The following is a 20,148-nucleotide window of genomic DNA, read 5'->3' as shown; positions in this document are numbered from 1 at the left end:
ACATATTTTTCACGTATGAGAATAACAGTGATCTACCATCCACCTGCTCCATGTGCGAGCGGTCGGTTTCTACGAAAAGGACCCGACATGCATTAAGTCAACACAATGAGCCAATTAAATATTAGAACCTTCCTCGAGTTTATAGTTGTGCCCCCACATCACATTACTTGTCAAAGCCCAATGTTTGGGCCATATTCGCATAGCTTATAGGCCCATTTTTAATCAGCGAGCACAGAGCTTTGAAGCGACTAAGAGCTCGTATAGGTTGTCACTTGCCAGGTTGAGATATGATCCGTTCTCAGACAGAAAAGGTTCATGTGTTCTTCTTCTTCGTCAGTGTAAGCGTTAGAAAACGTCTCTACGGAGATTACTTCGCTCGCATTCATGATCCCAAATGGGATGTCAACACGCCTTTATAGTCTCGGGTTTTGTTTGGTGTTGGGGTTGTTGCTGGACATTGGGGTAGTGTAGGGATATGGGTTTTGATTGTGGTTACAATGCTTTATTCATTACGTCTCAACGCTGTATCTCGCTAGATATTCTGAAAAGGTGGTTGTTCCAACAGCTGTTGTGCTTCTTTGCGACATACTACACCGCGCTGCGTGCGCCTTTTTGAGCCCGTTGTTTCTTGTAGCGGTTTGCTTAGTTTACTACAACAAGAAGGCAAAGCTACAGGAAGAATTGATTATGGAGAGTTTCGGACAAAGCTATTTGGATTATGTTGATAAGGTTAGGCACAAGTTCATTCCTTTTGTTTACTAATGCGTTAGAGGAACATGTGTTGTGTGACTTGTGTCTAATTATCTGGTATCTATCAGTCAAAAGATGTATGAATGAATATAATTAAGTTCTATTTTTTTTTTCATTTTGATTGGAATGTTAGGCTTATGAAAAGGATATGCTTTTAATGCTATTCGTGGCTTCCCTTAATCTCCAGTTCAGGTTATTTCTCAATGATTATTTTAGTTTAGAGTTCAGCACGAATCTGACTTAAAGTGTATGAACACCTCCAGTTAAAAATCTAAAGCTGTTTGCTTTCTGAGTGTTGTCTCCTTTACACGTAAGGAACCGCAAACGGAACAATCTTAATCATGATTAGTTTAATAAAGTGAGTAAGTGACCATTGCTAATCTAAAATTTTTCCTAATCCCACTTGTTCCACACTAATCAATCATATGATTAGTTTAATTAATTTTTTCCATCCTGATAAACCTTTTAATTTGTCTCCCTTTGCATTTGCAACCCATTAGCCATCTCCACCTGGAAATGTTTCTTTAATGACTTCTTCATATTACTTTGGAGATAAAAAAGTTTTGAGGTTTGTGTATAAAGACACTCGAGATTTTCAGATATTTCACATGAAAAAAACTCATTAGCACTAGCCTCTGCTCCTCACATTTGTGCAGTGAAGTCGGCTTGTGTTTGTTGATGTGATTTCTCTCTCTCTCTCTCTTCCTTTCAAAAGTTAATCATCAGATAGGTTTCCTCCTCATGCTAGTTCTGTCCCTTTCCAAGTGATTTTACATCGACCAACTAGCTTTCTTCATTGCAGTGTATATATTCATGCACCTCTCTCTCTGAATATTCTTATCCCCAAAATCATCTTGCTGATTGATTTGTCTTCTGAATCCTCTTGCTTCCCTTTAGAGCTTAAACCGATTAGGGTCTTTCGTCTGTGGTTGTCTGGTTGATTTGTTTGGGTTGTTAACAGCCGGTAGTTGCAGATGCAGCATCATTAAGATTCACAAGTGAAGTGGTTTCCTTTGTTTTCGCCTCTCCATCCGAAAACAAAGGGTTCTTCTCGAATGGGAATCTTGATGATGCTGCATCAGCATATACATGGCTACTCGTTCTCTAATGAAGAAAGTAAAGATGTCTTGGCGAAAATGTTACAACGGCTAAAAAATACAAGGTAAAGTCTCTCTCTCTCTCTTTGTTTATGAGTCTTGACAATTTCTTGATCACGTCCATGTTGTGACATATCCATAAGTTTATGATGTTTCTTTCTTGATTTTGTTGTTTGGCAAAACCATTCACATGTAGAGCTTTCAACGGATCCCACACATGCTTAAAAAACTATACAAAATCGTGACAATTATATCTAAAAGTAGACCTTGATAAGATTCTAAAATGAATGTGAATAGTGAGAACTCTGAAGTGCGAAGTCTCTTCTGATTATGGTTTGTGGGAACTCACATGGTCACATGTGTAAATGGTCCATTATTGTTCTTTTGTCAATTCCTTGCCTATGGTCCCAAGGCATATCGTCTATTTATATATTTCTTTGACCCGATATTGAAAAATATAACATTTTTCCACATGGATCATATGAATCTCGAGGCACATTTTCCTTCTTAGAACAAGTTTTACTTAGGGGAGAAATTAACAGAATGAAAATAGTTACATTTTGAAAGTTTCATTGTGAAAAGGTATCATATGAATAAATGCATATTGAATTTTCAAAGCCTACATAAGTTGGTGGGTTTAGTTGTGAAAAGGTAAATTTCAATTTCACTTGCTGTTTGTTTTACATATCTAAAAGATATTTGTTGATGAATTTTCTTTGGCTAAATCGTACATTATGGTCCCCAACTCCTAAAAAATTCATTTAACCTGCCTTCTGATTAAGTAATTAACGACAACAAAAAGTAAGTAATGACGTCAACAAATACTTAAATAAGATTCTGTGATTGGCACTTTTATATGAAGATCGTGCAGGTTAAACCATAATCTAGATTTATGCCATGGTAACTGTGAAGAAAAAACGTATAATATGTTTGAATGATTGAATCTATATCAAAACTCCACATATCCTGTATTGGTTTATCCATCATTTATAGACGCTTGGTAACAAACAACACTACATGTAGTCTACTGATTTTGTACTGCTGGTATCATTCATCACTATGTCACCAGCTTAGCTTATCACGAACTAGGGAGTCTTTTAATTAGGAGTTGCTTAAAATTTCGAAACAACTCATATATATAAGTTGGAATTTAGTTGCTTACCAAGTTAGCTATAAAATGAAGGAAATTGATTTTACTAAAACTATAACAATTATTAAAAAGTGAAACTCTTTGTTTTGGTCAAAACGAATCTCTAAATTAACTTTTGTTTTAGATATATACATTTATATAATTAAATATGTGAATGTACACATATCTCTATATTGCTCTATACTATTATAAGATGTGGTTTAAAAGCTTTGACCTATTTCATTCCAAGTTCTCTACATTTCTTAGCTCTGTCTATAATTCAAACATAAAACAAAGAAACACACGCACACACACATTCTATATTGATGTACATCTATATACAGAGTTGGATCAAAAGTACCGAGAACACCCACTCTTGATTCATGGATGATATAAAGTTGTGCAGAGTTTCCAAGAAAGATTCCATCTTCGAGACGACTCATTTTTCTTCAAAATCCGACGTTTTCAGACGAAGCTTCTCAACAAAACCTTCTTCTTCTTCAAAACCCATATTGCCAAGAAGTTTCTCGACAAAACCTACTTCGTATTCTTCTTCGGAACCAATCTTTAGACGGAGTTTCTCTGCAAAATCCACTCCTTCGAAACCTGCGTTTCTATCTAGAAGCGGTTCCACGAAAGTTCAAGCTGACACATCGTCTACCAAGTGTTCCATCTCTCGGAGCTTGTCTCAAAAAGGCGCTTCCGTGACCCGAAAGTGTTGTAATGTGGCGAAGGAGCACAAGTCCCGGTTCTACATCTTGAAACGCTGCGTTTTCATGCTCGTATGTTGGCACAAACACGCCTAAAGTTCCTTATAGAGATGTGTCGAAAGGTGAACCAAAAAAAAAAGATGTGACGAAAGAAGATTAGGTTAGTTAATTACAAAGAATTCACTCGTTTTATATTTTCGTTTTTCACCCATCCATTATTATACCTTAATATAAAGTATTGTTCTATTTACTCAGTCCGTGTTAAGTATTGTATTTGGTTTACTTTACAGTTTTACTTCTACAAAAAGTATTGTTTTGTATCTTCAAAAATAAAAGAAAAACATCAAATTATACACTGTTGTACTTCACAAACCAAAAATGGTATACAGCTATCTTTCATTTCTTTCAATATGTACAAAAAGATCTAAGACTGCACTAATTTGAAACGGCATAAGATTGTATTGATATTGCATCGACTCATGATCTGATGTAATACAATGATTATTATCAAGCTATACTTTTTTGGGGTGTAAAATTAAGCTCAAGCTATACTTTCACAGGAGTATTTTGTAATGATTTTCTTTTAATTATTGTGTGCTTGTATTGAAGTGAGAGAGATTCCCTCTGAAAACTTGGGAATTTAAAAGACATAAACAAAACTGTACCGGTGTTTCAGCTCCACTGTTCGCATTTATATATGTCGGTCCATCTTACAGATAAATCAAATAAAACGACTAAAATACCATCCCCTAGATATAACTGTTAGCAAACTTAAAAAAACTGCTAGCAAATTAACCCGCGTTGTTTTTATCTCTTTTGGTTGAATCGCATTGTTGGGCTTGAGTCACTTGGCATTTGCCGAACAATTATGTGATGGACCTGACCTTAAAAAAAACATCGTATGGGATAATTAACCGAGCTAGGTTTAATGATGGGTGGTACAATCAGTTTTTTTCTTTTGCTAAGAATGTAAGTATCAATAATGAAAATGAACGTTTTATACAAGGTATTAGTTTGGATCCCATTTTGCATTGACAGCTCGATGGTTTCTAAGTGCCCAAAAAAGCTAAAAAACACTTAGAGAACTTAAAGAAGGTGTTGAGATTCGATCTCCTATTAATTCGATTCGACCTGACTGAAGCTCAATCAAAGAAAGTAAACACGAAGAAGCAAACAAGATTTGGTGACCCGGAGTTCACCGCACCCTTCCGATGTGGAATGGCCGATATATCTCTCCGGAGCTGGACGGTACCAGCAACTGCACTAGTAAAGAGATCTTAGCTCAATCGAGCTCAGAGATACAAAAATGGCGACACTTCTCCCTCTCGCCTTTTTTCTCTCTCTCTCTCTTTATCTTATCTCTAATGCCGTTATAATCTTTTCGGCTTACTTTCATTAAGAGATCAATACGACTATATACTAAGTCGTAATCTAGTGCAGTTCCACGTGCTCGTTGGTTTATCATTAACCAGCCTTTACCAAGAGTCTTCAATATCAACGTCTTGATTAAACCGGAGCCTTTAACCTGATCAGGAACACCATATTTCAACAATCCACCTTGTTCCTTATCAGCTCCACCTTCAACAAACTTCAATTTGTGCTAATACAACAACTCTCCACCTCCAAGCAAACCCGCTTAGCTTCACTAACTCTTATGTACACCAACCTGAGAAATCCCTTCTCAGCTCTTATAACTTAAGTGTATCACTGAATCACGCTTCAGTAACCCTCAGCAAGTCCAATGCTCCTTTGAACTTGCCAACAGGTAAAACCTTCGTAAAAATATCCGTTGGATTGTACTCTGTTGCAATCTTCACCACTTGTACCCATCCATCAGCAATCAAATCCCGAACAAAGTGATACTTGGTCTGAACATGCTTTGTTCGCTCATGACAAACTGCATTCTTGGCCAACGCAATAGCGCTCTGAGAATCACAGTTAATCTTCACTGCTTCTTGACTGAACCCAAACTCATTCATGAACCCTTTTAACCAAACTGCCTCTCTTGATGCCTCTGACAACGCTATATATTCGGACTCTGTAGACGAAAAAGCAACAACATTTTGAAGACTTGACCTCCAGCTAACTGGATTTCCTCCAACCGTGAAGACCATTCCTGTCGTCGACCTCCTCTTATATGCATCACCAGCATAATCCGCATCACAATACCCACGAACAATGAATTCACCCTCATCTCTAAACACTAGACGTGTCTTGAACGATCCCTTCAAATACCTAAGCAACCACTTCACGGCTTGCCAGTGCATCTTGATTGGCTTACTCATGTATCTGCAGACGAGCCCAACAGCAAACACCATATCAGGTCGAGTGCAGATCATAGAATACATAAGACTTCCTACATCACTGTGATAAGGAACTTTCTTCATAGCTTCTACTTGATCCCTTAACTCTATATCTGTAGCTGCTCTCAACTTGAAATGAGTACCCATAGGAGTACCAACTGATTTAGCTAACTCCATTCCAAAATTACCCAGCACCTTTAATATGTAACCCTCTTGGGACACAGTTAACACACCTTTTTCACGATCCCGATGAATTTCCATCCCCAAAATCTTCTTGGCTTCACCGAGATCCTTCATCTCGAACTCTGAGTTTAACAGCACCTTCAGCTCCTTTATATGTTGATGATTCCTCGATGCTATAAGAATATCATCAACATATAACAACAAATACACAACATCTCCTCCTTTAAGATCCTTGAAGTAGACGCAGCTATCAAACTCACTTCTAGTATAACCACTCTTCAGCATAAACTGATCAACCCGTTGATTCCATTGACGCGGAGACTGCTTCAACCCGTACAAAGACCGCTTCAACAAACATACCTTCTTTGTATGATCCTTATCTTCATATCCTTCTGGTTGCTCCATGTAGATGGTTTCATCTAGATAGCCATGGAGAAACGCAGTCTTAACGTCCATCTGTTGCAGCTCCATATCAAAATGAACCACTGCAGACAAGATGATTCGTATTAAGACCATCTTTACTACTGGAGAAAATATTTCTTGGTAGTCAACACCCTCCTTCTGAGAATATCCTTTCGCGACTAATCTTGCCTTGAACCTTGGACCTTCCTCTTTTGTTATCCCCTCCTTTTTCTTGTATATCCACTTGCATCCAATAGGTTTCTGCTTCTCATCTCGATCAACCAGATCCCACGTTCCACTCTTCTTCAGAGATGTCATCTCTTCATCTGATGCTTCTGTCCATTTATCACTATCTGGACCCTCCATTGCTTCCCTGAAACTTCTTGGCCCTGCACGATCAGCTGCCTCTGTTATCAGATAAGCGTAGCCTGCTATATCATCATCTTCTGGATAGACATGATAATCTAGAAGCTTCGATGGCGGCTTAAGAACCCTCCTTGTCCTGTCTCTAGCAATCTGATAATCACCCTGAGCTGTTGTCTCTGTAGTTTCCTCTGATCTTTCCTTAGATTGTGTCTCTGTAGGAGACACATGTGCATCGTCCCTCGTATCTCCACCTTGAGCTTCCTGATGACCCTCGACATCTGATCCTACAAAATCAAAACTTAAAGTTTAATCAGTAGAATTTGTTGTGTTAGAAATCATACATGAGCGATCCTTGTCTTTGTTATCTTTGTACATCTGATCTTCTCTAAAGACAACATTGCGACTGATCACACACTTCTATTCATCTAGCAACCAGATTCTGAATCCTTTTACTCCTTCTGGATATTCGGTGAAAACGCCTTTCTTAGCTCTTGGACTTAGCTTTCCATCATCTGTAAGCATATAAGCAATACAACCAAACCTCCTGAGTCCTGACAAATCTGGTGCTTCTGTTGTCCACCTCTGCTCTGGGGTCTCAAAATCTATGACAGACGACGGAGTCCTATTTAACAAATACACCGCTGTTGACACCGCTTCAGCCCAAAACTTAGACTCTAGACCACTCTCACTCAGCATACTGCGAACCTTATTCAATATTGATCTGTTAAGTCTCTCTACTACCCCATTCTGTTGGGGTGTGTATGAGCATGTGCGATGCCTGACAATGCCTTCATCTTTGCAGAACTGATCAAACCTCTGATTACAAAACTCTAATTTGTTGTCTGTCCGCAGCTTCTTTACCTTCCTTTCAACTTGAACTTCTACCATTTTCTTCCACTCAACAAATCTCTGAAACACTTCATCCTTAGTCCTCAAGAAGTATACCCACACTTTCCTTGACCAATCATCTGTGAAAGAAAGAAAATAGTGACACCTTCCTAGACTTGGAGGAACATTCGGAGAGCCCCACAAGTCAGAGTGTATATAATCTAATCTTTCTTTGGTTAGATGTTGAGCTGGACCGAAGCTCACTTTATGCGTCTTGCCGATGACGCAATCTTCACAGAACTTTATTATCGAGACTTGATCACTTGGAACGCATCCTTTCTTCACCAGCATCTCGAGACCCTTCTGCCCCACGTGGCCAAGACGACTATGCCATAGTTGTGTCTGATCCTTCTCAGATAAATTGATAACCGTAGGAGATGACTCGCCAGAACAGCTCTCTGCCTTCCTTGCAACTCCATTCAAGAAGTACAAAGTGTCTGAGCCCTTTCTATAACCTCTCATGATCAATATACATCCCCTGATGATCTTCAGAATCCCCTTTGCTGCCTTAAACTCACAACCTTTATTCTCCAGTGTCCCGAGAGAAATAAGATTCCTCCCAATCTCAGGCATGTACCTGACCCCATGAAGCACAAACGTCGTACCATCTGAATTCTGGAACCTGATTGAACCAATTCCTTTAACTTCAGTGATAGAATTATTTTCCATTCTGACCCTTCCTGCTGTAGCCTCCATTAGCTCGATGAAGAGATCTCTCCTAGGTGTCATATGAAATGAGCACCCAGTGTCTACGATCCATTCATCCGACTCGTCTGTTGAATGAATCACATTTACCTCTGCCGCTATAAGCCCTACAAGATCCTGTGCATCATCTCTCACCAATGATGACTCTCCTCTTTCTGCCTGACCTCTGTGTTTATTCCTTTCGATCCACTTGTAGCATTTCTTCTTGTAATGCCCCTCCTTTCCGCAAATCCAACATACCTTTTTCTTGTTTGTTGACTTAGACCTTGACCTTGAGTTCTTCTTGTTTTCCTGACCACTCTGAGAACCTCTATTCTCTTATCTTCCTCTGGCAAAGTGACCCTCAGAACTGCTGCGAGACCTGCAACATCCTTGAGTTCATTTTCTTTGGATCTTGCCGAACTCGATACATCATCAACTTTGATAACATCTCGCCCATACTTGAGCATCTCTTTCAACTGATCATACCTAGGTGGTAATGAGTTCAGGAGAAGTATCGCCTGCACCTCCTCTGGAACCTCAATGCTGAGATTACTCAAATCGCCTATGATCTTGAGAAACTCATCGATGTTGTCATCGATTGTCTTGATATCCTGCATCTTGAAACTATAGAGTCTCAATTGCGCATGAACTCGGTTCGGTAGGGACTTAGGCATATACAGCTTCTCCAACGTTGCCCAAGTTTCAGATGCAGTAGTGCACCTCTCAATCTTGCGAAGAACGTGATCTCCCACATTCAAAAAGATTATGTTCATCGCCTTCTCGCACCTCTCAGATCTTGTGATCTCTTCTTCGATGATCTTCTTTTTCTTCTCTGAATCTTTCTCATCTTCGTCAATATCTTCTTCGACCTTCGTCTTCTCGATGAGAACATCTTTCAAACCGGAGACGCTCAGGTAAGCGTACATCCTCCTCTTACACAGCGAGAAATCGCCATCGCCATCAAACCGTTCGATCTCGCATTTCGTTCTTTTCATCTTCGATCAATCTTGGAAAGAATCGGATCAACACCGTAGATTTTCAAGCTCGCGAACCTGGGTCTGATACCACTTCTGTTGAGATTCGATCTCCTATTAATTCGATTCGACCTAACTGAAGCTCAATCAAAGAAAGTAAACACGAAGAAGCAAACAAGATTTGGTGACCCGGAGTACACCACACCCTCCCGATGTGGAAGGGCCGCTATATCTCTCCGGAGCTGGACAGTACCAACAACTGCACTAGTAAAGAGATCTTAGCTCAATCGAGCTCAGAGATACAATAATGGCGACACTTCTCCCTCTCGCCTTTTTTCTCTCTCTCTCTCTCTATCTTATCTCTAATGCCGTTATAATCTTTTCGGCTTACTTTCATTAAGAGATCAATACGACTCTATATACTAAGTCGTAATCTAGTGCAGTTCCACGTGCTCTTCACGTGCTCGTTGGTTTATCATTAACCAGCCTTTACCAAAAGTCTTCAATATCAACGTCTTGATTAAACCGGAGCCTTTAACCTGATCAGGAACACCATATTTCAACAGAAGGTTTAGCAAGTTCCTGCGAATGCTAGTGAAACTAAGAGTGTGGTACAGTTTTTTTTTTAACGATTTACATTGAATTGTTTTCCTCGAAAATGAACTTGAAAGAGAATGAAACAGATTTTAACAAAGGAATAAGTGAAACTAAAAGTGTGAACAAAATCAATCCCAAATCATAACAATAGAGAGCAAGATAACACCGAGGATGACAGCAAGAAACTTGTAGATTGGCTTGTCGAAGTAACACTCCTCACGAGGCTTATACCCTTTTGCGATAAGGTGGTGAATCGAAACATACATGAAGACTCCACATGCAATGCTCATTGATATTGCGTAAGTCCAATCACCTGCGGCTCCTTGGCTCGTAGCATTGATGGCGATGCCAATCCCCACGCCTAAAGGACTCGAAATCCCAAAGGCAAAGGAGTAGACAGCTGTGAGGAAGAATGGTCGTTTAGGGATTAGCTTGAGGAGAGCTATTCCCATTGCTACGGCTGCGAAGATCTTGTGCAATGATATTGTCCATAGGTTTCTCCATGCGTCGCTTTTAGTGTCTGTCCCATGTTTGTTCATTACATAACGTTATAAAATAATTTTATATACATCCACTGGATCCAAGATATATTATATTACCGTTGGGTAGTATTTAGCTAGAACATGTTAATACTAGCTAACAATTTAAGACCACTCGGTTATAACTAGCTAGACTATGAAGTGTATTATCGTGTTTAACTAATTCGGGGATGATTAGAGTTAAAAAGAATTTTAAGTTTAAAGCTTGTGATATTATTAACAATTTTAAACCATAGGCTATAATTAGGTCTTGTAGCAGCAAGTGTAAGATTTACAAGAGTGTTCGGTTAATGCCCCGGCCACTTGTTTAGTTTACATTTGCGTTTATATATAGCATGGAATCACAAATGTAAACCCAAAAAAAAAAAAATGGGACGTAATCCTAAAGTTATTTACCCTATCTATAAATAATTTCCTTCAATCTAACCATGAATATAGTTTAGGTTACTCAAACCGCATAAAATGAATGAAACCTAGGAGATCCTGTAGCTTAGGTTTACCTAAAACAATTATAATTACTACACCAATCCATCTAGACATAAGTACATATTTACTTGGTTGTTCAAGAAAGAAGTGTGTTTCAGTATTTGTTACCTGAGACACCAATGGCGATTCCCTCGAAGACCGAGTGAAAACAAAGCGCAACAATTAGCAAAGCCGTGTCTCCAAATCCACTCGTCCGCAGAATCGTTTGATTCACATCAACACTACTTCCAGTCTCACGACGACCTTCTTCCTTCACCTCCACGGCAACATCTACTCTCGACTCTCCGGGGTCGCAAGCCACGTTGTTAATATTATTACTACTCCCAGCAGCTACAAAAGCAACCGCCACATCTGCGAGCATCGTAAGACAATATCCACCGGCTGCTAACATGAAGGCGTAAGGATACTCTTTGTGTTTTAACCCTCGGAAAGTCTCGTTGGCATCGCTGAGGAAATGAATTAGAGCGGTCGCGAGGAATATACCGCCGGAGAATTGAGTTCCTAGGAGCAAAAACGACTCGTTCCACCGGTAAAAGTAAGGAGAAATCCCCGCCAAGAATGTGCTAAAGAAGAGTATTATAAGACAGTAGATCTTCACACGCACTAAGCTCTTCGACCGGAGATCCACGACGGTTGTGCCAGCGGCCGGAGGTGGTTGGTTGGCCCCCGCAGCTTCCTCCTCTTCGTCGTGGTCTGAGCCGCCGTGAGCTAGGATTAGGGAGAAACAAAGTAAGACAATAGAGAGGAAGAAGAGAGTTGACCTTAGGGTTTTGGAAGAGAAAGCCATTATTCTTGTTTGTGTTGTACTTTTTTCACTTCATGAACTTATATAGTGTATGACTTACGTATATATATGGTTGTGTTTGTAGTACAGTGTTGACTTTATTGTAAGAGATTTTCTGTGACAGTACAACGGTAATATCATTCGGAAGTTGTACTACAAAAGTAAGTTGTAGTATATATAAGTCCTTGACAAAAAAAAGGGTATATATATAAGTTAATAGCCGGCGACCGAAGAGCTGGTTCCTTGTGAAATAGCCTGTACCGGATACAATCATTGTATATTTATAATTATTATATTCAGAACGTTGACAAAAAAAGACTAGTATTAAAAGTTAAAACTATCAAAGTTTCGTTTAAATTGATTTATTGCTTATGTCAAAAAAAAATTGATTTATTGCTCAGATGTTTTTGAATAACGACAGAAGTATGTCCGATCGAGTTCTGAATTCTATCAGATTCGAGTTCTGAAATTTGAAAATGGATTTAAATTTCTGCAAAATATGTCAAAGAGATTTCGTAAAAATATTATCAAATAAATTTTTACAATTCTGTTTTGGTTAGGACTTAAAATATTATTCAATTTTTTTTATTTAGGATTTGTTTCTATAAAAAAAGAAAACAACTATCAAATATTCTTTTAAAGTTTTGTAAGTGATTTTATAAAAAGAAATTAATATTACATAATCTTTTACAATTATATTTTGTCTAGGATTTAAAAAAATAGAATTTCTATCAAATAACTATTTGGGAAAATTTAGAATTACAATTTTTTTTTAAACAAATTTTAACCAATATATTATAAATATTAAGAATGGGCAATTATGTAAATTTATATATATATATATATATATATATATATAAATTTACATAATTGCCCATTCTTAATATTTATAATATATTGGTTAAAATTTGTTTTTAAAAAAAATTGTAATTTCTAATATATTGTTTAAAAATTGTTTTTAAAAAATCGTACAGAATCTATCTAATATCTTTTTAATATATCTACATAATATATATTTCTTATTATTTTGAAAAAAAGAAATCAAAACGCGTATTGTCTTCTCGTCTTCTTCTCCTCGCCATTTCTGAAATTTTCCCCATTTTTCTCTTAGTTTCACAGATTCTTCCTCTTAGAGGTTTGTAGATTCATGAATCATATTTCAGTTTCTAATTCTGATTCTATTTTATTCTGACAATAAATCTGTTTTATCTTTCTTTTAGGAAAATCATGTTGCATTTGGCTGGAGTTTTAGGAGAGTGGAAGATGAATAAAGAATCATGGAGATTCAAGGTGAATACAAGAGCATGAGGTAAATTATTTACCATTAAAGAAGACTTGAAGTTTGATGAGATCGTTGAGATGGTTCATGAAGATTTTGGTATATATAGGTTGGGTAATGAGTGTTCTTCGAAAAAAAAAACGTTGGGTAATGAGTTAGAACTTAGCTATGCACTACCAGAATCAATGCTTCGAGATATGCCTAAGGATACACCTCCTGTTTTTGTGAACAATGATACGCAATTGGTTTCTATGTGTGAAATGTGTAAATCCACGCTTATTCGTCTTTGCATCTCGGTGAAGAATGGAAACCTAGGGAACCATGATCAAGGTTTCAGTCGTGAAGATATTGCCGTTGATGGAAAAGGGCATGGAAATAAGAATAAGAATGTCGATAGACAGGAGAGTAATCAAGAACTAGAAGTGAAAGTTTCTAATTTTCATGATGCAAAGGTCATTGAAAAGGGTCAATGGTTCAAAAATAAATCAGAGCTGTCTTGGAGTATACGGATGCTTTCGAATGAACACAAATTCAGAATTGTTGTCAGCAAGTCAGACAAGAAGTTGTTAGTTGTGAAATGTGCAGATACAAGCTGCAACTGGATGGTTAAAGCTGCCATGACTAATCCGACAAGCGAGTTTTTCTGGGTAACAAAAGTACAACGACAAGCATATATGTTTTTCTAGAAAAATTGGTGGACTGAGAGCTTCTTCCAAAGTTATAAGTAAGCTTCTTTTGCAAAAGTTTGGAAATTCAGGTCTAAATATGAAACCAGAGTTGATTTACTATGAAAAATAGATATGGTCTTGATTCAAAATATTGGAAGATAAGGAAAGCTAGGGAAGATGCTCCGACAGAGGTATTAGGTTCTCCAGAAAGTAGTTATGCTCAGCTTCCAGTATACATGACTTTACTTGTTTATATAAGTTGAATAAAATAAAATAAAGAAAAATCTGTATAAACTTCATGATAAAGTCAAAACAAATCATAATTCACATATTTACCTTTGTTATTATAAAATTTAAATGATAAAATAACATATTTATCTCAACACATATATTTGTCTTAAACAAAATAATATCTTAATTATTGAAATATCTTGGGTAAAAAATTCAATTCATAATTAAAGAAGTGTATTTTTCAAACAGTAAAATAGAAAATGCAATTATCAAATTTCAAATCCTAAATAGGGTATTTTACAAATTATCACTAACTATTTCCGGTTAATATTAAATATTTTTCAAAGTTTCAGTTTTCAAAATTCGTTTTTTTTTTCAATATCATTAATATTAATACAATTTTTCTTGTTAATTGAATAATTGTTACTATCATGTTTATCATTAAATGTTTGAAGTAAAAATTGATATTAAATAAAATTTTACAATTCTCTCTAGTCACGATTTTTTTCAAAAAAAATTTAATTGGTTAAGATTAGAAAAAAAAAATTCATTTAGAAATCTCTTTTATTTAAGATTTTAGGAAAAGAAGAAGTTATTTTCACATAATGGAAGTTTTTATTCACACATTAACAATCTAATTTTTTAATTGACACATTTCACGATCATAGCATGTGAATATTTGAAGTTAATTTTGGTTTATATTTTTTAACACAAAATTATTAAAAAGTAAAATTAGTTAATTATAAGAAAAATAAGATTACTTTTCGTTTTTATTTTATTTATACTTTTAAAAAAGAAATTAATTATTTTATTTCTTTCATATTTTTATACAACTATTTTATTTTTAATAGAAAAATTCTGTTTAATTATTTATATATTTTGTCTTATACATACAAACACATATTTATCATATTTACACGTACTCATGTACGACAATAACATCAAAATTAAAATTTATGTTACAATTATAAGATGTAATAAGGATAATAAAAAGTTTCATGCAAATATTATTGTGTTTGTAAAAATAATATATGAAAGCTTAAACCTAAATACAAATGTGAAATATTTTTAGTTATTTTTTAACATACAATTATCTGTTAAAAAAGAAAAGTTATTTACTTATAAGAAAATAATAAAAGTACTTTTATATTCTTTTAATTATGCTTTAAAAAGTAATATTATTTATTTTAAATTTAGTTTTTCTTCATGTTTTTATTAAATAATTTATTGTACTTGTAGGATTTTACAACTAGTTTTTGTTTAACATTTTTTTCTAAAACTTTAATGTTTATATTTTATAATTCTCTCTATCTTTAGTATCTTTTAAAACAAACATTATAATAATAATAAGAATAATAATAATAATAATAATAATAATAGTAATAATAATAAGACTAGTAAATGATATTTATAATTAATTTTTAAGAAAAATCGTTTTAATTATTTTAAAATATATTATAATTATATTTTCATTAAAAGTTTAGAATATAAAAATTATATTGAATAAATTTTTTTCAAATCTATTTTTTAGGATTTTGAAAATGGAAAATTTCTAAAAACATTACTACTAAATATTTTTTTAAATCGTTTTTACTTTTAAATAATTTTTAAAAGTAGTTTTCAAATTCGTTTTTATTATATTAGTATGATCTATTTTTAATCATTATATATTTAAACACATATCACAATATTATAAGGAAAATTATTATCAAATAATCTTTTGCAATTATATTTTTATTAGGATTTTAAAAAGAAAAATTACTATTAAATAACATATATAATAATATTTTTAATAAAATTCATTTTTGTTAATATCATAGAATATATATTTTTAATTATTATATAGATTAACACATGTCACAGTCTTTAATATATATAATTTATATGTGTCGCAATCATGTTAATTAGCAACTTTGAAGTACCAAGCTTTGTATAATAAGACAAGATATGAGCCTGTTACGTTGCAACTGGTTTTGTTTGATGTTTTAATTTAATAAAAACTATAAAATAATAAATGTTTTATTATAATTTTATAATTGTTTTTTGCATATATTGTTCGAGATTTATTTTATAATTAAAATTTGTTTTCACACATAAGTTCAAGTTAATATTTGTATTTTATAATCATGGTGGATAGATGAATTGTTATAAAATTTCTACTTAGGATTAGAGAAAATACTATACCTAAACGTTTAAAATAAACACAACCGTAATAAAAAAAATTGAACGAAAAGTAAAAAAGAATGGAAGTCAAATACACCAATCGAGTCAATGACAACATTATACATGTTCTTATGTACTAATTCAATATTTTATTAAATAAGTCTTTAAAATTTTATGTTGTTAGGATTTTTTTTAAAAAGGAAAACATTATATTTTATAAATCTCCTTTTTATTTACAATTAAAATAATAATAAAATAATATTCAATACTCTTTTACAATTTTGTTTATGATTTAAAAAAAGGAAAATTACTGTCATATAACCTATTACAATTATCTTCTCTTTAGAATTTCAGAAATAAATAAATTGCTATCAAATAATTATTTTTAGTTATTATCAAATAATTTAAAAATTACAATTATACAATTCGCACCAATACTAACTTTACACTTCTTTTGTTAATTAAATTTTTTTAGCATCATGTTCATCATCAAATACTCTCTTAAAAATATTATCAAATAAATTTTTACAATTCTCTTTTTATTAGGACTTAAAAATATGATACAAATTTCTTTTGTTTAGGATTTTATTATAAAAAAAGAAAACAACTATCAAATATTGTTTTACAGTTTTTTTTAAAGGATTTTAGAAAAGAAAATTAATATGACTTAATATGTTACAATTATATTTTGTCTAGGATTTAGAAAACTAAAATTTCTATCAAATAATTATTTCCAGTCATTATTAACTATTTTTAAAAGTTGCCATTTTAAAAAATATTAATATTTTTATAATTTTTCTTGTTAATTAAAGAATTGTTACTATCATTTTTATCATTTATTTTTTTAAGTAAAAATTACTATTAAATTAAATTTTACAATTCTCTCTAATTAAGATTTTTTTTAAAGAAATAAATCTTAATTGGTTAAGATTAGAAAATAATTTTCTTTTTAGAAATCTATTTTATTTAGGATTTTAGAAAAAGAGGAAGTTATTTTAACGTAATGGCATTTTTTTATTGACACATTCACAATCTAATTTTTTTAATTGACACATGTTACAATCATATCAGGTGAAATATTTGAAGTTAATTTTGGTTTATATTTTCTTAACACAAAATTATTAAAAAGTAAAGATAGTTAATAATAAGAAAAATAAGATTATTTTTATATTTTTATTTTATTTGGACTTTTAAAAAGGAAATTAATTATTTTATAATTATTTTATTTTTTACATTTTTATACAACTATTTTATTTTTAATAGAAAAAATTATGTTTAGTTATTTATATATTTTGTCTTATACATGCAAACACATATTCATCATATTCACACATACTCATGTACGACAACAACATCAAAATTAAAAGTTATGTTAGCATCATAAGATGTAATAAGGATAATAAAAAGTTGAGTTGTATCAAGAAATTAAAACAAAATACTCAGGTAATACTTTTCATGTAAATACTATTCTGTTTGTAAAAAAAAATATGTGGAAGCTTAAACCTAAATATAGATGTGAAATATTTATAGCTATTTTTGGTCATAATTTTTTAACATACATTTAATTAACTATTAAAAAGGGAAAGTTAATTACTTATAAGAAAATAATTAGAATACTTTTACAATTTTCTTTTAATCAAGCTTTTAAAAAGTAATATTATTTTTTTTAAAGTTAGTTTTTCTTCATGTTTTTATTAAATAAGTTATTGTACTTGTACGATTTTACAATTCATTTTTGTTTAACATTTTTTTTCTTAAAATTTAATATTTATCTTATATAATTCTCTATCTTTAGTATCTTTTAAAACAAACATAATAATAATAATAATAATTTTTAAAATTAATTTTTAAGAAAAATTGTTTTTATTATTTTAGTATATATATTTTTAATTATGAGATAGTTTAACACATATCACATTTTTAAATATATAACTGATATGTGTCACAATCATGTTAGTTAGCAATTTTGAAGAACCAAACTCAATGTAATATTTTATAATTATATTTTGATTAAAAGTTTAAAAAATAAAAATTATATTAAATAAATTGTTTTCAAATTTTTTTTATAGGATTTTGAAAAAGGAAAATTTCTAAAAATATTACTACTAAATATTTTTAAAAAAATATTTTATTATTAAATAATTTTTAAAAGTAGTTTTTTTCAAAATTCGTTTTTATTCTCTTATTATATATATTTTTAATCATTATATATTTAAACACATGTCACAATATTGGAAAAAAAATTATTATCAAATAATCTTTTGCAATTATCTTTTGATTAGGATTTAAAAAACGAAAATTACAATTAAATATTATTTATAATTACTTTTTAATATAATTCGTTTTTGTTAATATTTTAGTAGATATATTTTTAATTATAAGATAAATTAACACATGTCACAATTTTAAAATATTAATAAGATGGTGTAATATTATTTGTAGATTTTTTTGTTATATATATATATATATATATTTGCCCCGGTAAAATTTCCGTCTGCCGCCACTTATATATTCGTTGTGCAGTCAATGACTGACCCATATGCATTACCAACGAAGACAACAGCTGATCCTTTTCCTTTCTTTTTATTGGTCAGAACAAATGATCTTCACAAATTCATACGCCAAAGACTCAAAAGATCTACACATTTTGGCCAAGGCAACTGCTCTGTAATCACCTAGCTAGTTTTGTATATTTATCGGTAATACAGATTTTGATTCACAATTTCAGGCTCAAACAGGTAGGGGGTGGATTATTATAGCCTCGCCCATCTTCTAATTTACAATTTTGATCAGTGATCTCATCTCATATATTATTTCACTTTTTATGCTATAATTTCACGCAATCATGCATGGCGCCGTGTTATCCAACAATGCAAAGACTTTATAGTGAGTGCATTAAGTTCCGAATCATCCAAGTTCTGATTTTTGGTTCTAAGCAACCTTGCGTCAAAGGGTAACGTCCACAAAACCAATACATCTTGCATATATATTTTTTTAAAAAAAACTATTTTATAGACCGAGACCGTGCCCGTTCTTTGATTATCTATCAAATTTATAAATTAATACTCAAATATTTAGTTGGTGATGGCGTGCATGACGAATCCGAGCATAATGACAGGTATATCATAACATCAATCTATCTTTCATCCATAAAATATAATGAGTATATATTAAATACATTGAATTAAGTAGACTCGCTTTACTTCTTCTACACTTATCGACAGAATAATTTACGTAAATAATTTAATATGGATGTGGGATAATACTATAGTAGGAGTCGACAAATTTGTTTGTTGTTCTTTTACTTAAAGTTTGTTCGTTTTTTGTTCTATATGTAAACTGGTTACATAATGTTGACCGTTATAAAGTTCCAATTATACATACCTTTTAACGCAGTAAGTTCCTAATCGCTTAGGTTTCGATTTAGGGTTTGATATGGATCCTTTTTCTATGTGTCTAGGTCAAGGAGTAACACGTCCAAGAAATCTTATAAGAAATTGAAGGAAAATAGTGTTTATATATATCCCCAGCCCGTACCTTCGTAATATATTAGATAAATAAATAGTAAAATAATCAGCTGGTGATGGAGGGCATGACGAAACCGAGCATAAATGATAGCCATCAATACATTGTAGGACAGTGAATTATAGATATGTTACCCTTTTTGGTTTCCAAGAAGTTTTGGACCAGAAGAATTAAATGGATGTCTAAGCTGTCTCCCGGTCAGCTAGTACACTGGTTGAGGTATACGTAAGAGCATCACTACAAGAAAACATCAAGGATTCTGAGGGAAAAAATCGTCGGAATTTCGTCGGAATAACGTTATTCCGACGACATACCGACGAAACACGCCGTCGGAAATAATTCCTCGGAATTTTTTTTTTCCTCGGAAATCCCTCGGAATTTTCCGAC

At 32.9% G+C, this 20,148-nt stretch overlaps 2 protein-coding genes across 3 annotated transcripts; one reads left to right on the top strand and one right to left on the bottom strand.

The window, feature by feature from the left end:
- The first annotated feature begins 1,374 nt into the window (after positions 1–1,374).
- LOC106325640 lies at positions 1,375–3,986 on the top strand. Of its 2 annotated transcripts, none has more exons than XM_013763686.1 (2): positions 1,375–1,912; positions 3,383–3,986. In XM_013763686.1, exons 1-2 carry the CDS (start codon positions 1,806–1,808, stop codon positions 3,780–3,782), a joined length of 507 nt encoding a protein of 168 aa, XP_013619140.1. In that variant the 5' UTR covers positions 1,375–1,805; the 3' UTR covers positions 3,783–3,986. The 2 variants fall into 2 exon arrangements, with proteins under 2 accessions (XP_013619140.1, XP_013619141.1); XM_013763687.1 differs by having other exon boundaries at positions 3,321–3,986.
- Positions 3,987–10,146: 6,160 nt separating this feature from the next.
- LOC106326244 (zinc transporter 2) lies at positions 10,147–11,906 on the bottom strand. The gene is made up of 2 exons (XM_013764267.1): positions 11,220–11,906; positions 10,147–10,606 (listed from the first exon to the last, which is right to left on the bottom strand). The coding sequence occupies exons 1-2, from the start codon at positions 11,896–11,898 to the stop codon at positions 10,215–10,217; spliced, it is 1,071 nt and encodes a 356-aa protein (XP_013619721.1). The 5' UTR covers positions 11,899–11,906; the 3' UTR covers positions 10,147–10,214.
- Positions 11,907–20,148: the final 8,242 nt, after the last annotated feature.

Source organism: Brassica oleracea, chromosome C2 (genome assembly GCF_000695525.1).
Source record: "Brassica oleracea var. oleracea cultivar TO1000 chromosome C2, BOL, whole genome shotgun sequence".
Classification (NCBI taxonomy): domain Eukaryota; kingdom Viridiplantae; phylum Streptophyta; class Magnoliopsida; order Brassicales; family Brassicaceae; genus Brassica; species Brassica oleracea.
The sequence above is the reverse complement of the archived record's forward strand: the minus strand, read 5'-3'. Positions and strand labels throughout refer to the sequence as shown.

Excerpts from the sequence above, each read along its gene's own strand:
- LOC106325640 (XM_013763686.1), top strand. The coding sequence starts at position 1,806 with ATGGGAATCTTGATGATGCTGCATCAGCATATACATGGCTACTCGTTC. Across the intron at positions 1,913-3,382 it reads CAACGGCTAAAAAATACAAG|AGTTTCCAAGAAAGATTCCA; the intron begins GTAAAGTCTCTC and ends AAAGTTGTGCAG.
- LOC106326244 (XM_013764267.1), bottom strand. The coding sequence starts at position 11,898 with ATGGCTTTCTCTTCCAAAACCCTAAGGTCAACTCTCTTCTTCCTCTCT. Across the intron at positions 10,607-11,219 it reads AATCGCCATTGGTGTCTCAG|ACACTAAAAGCGACGCATGG; the intron begins GTAACAAATACT and ends AACATGGGACAG.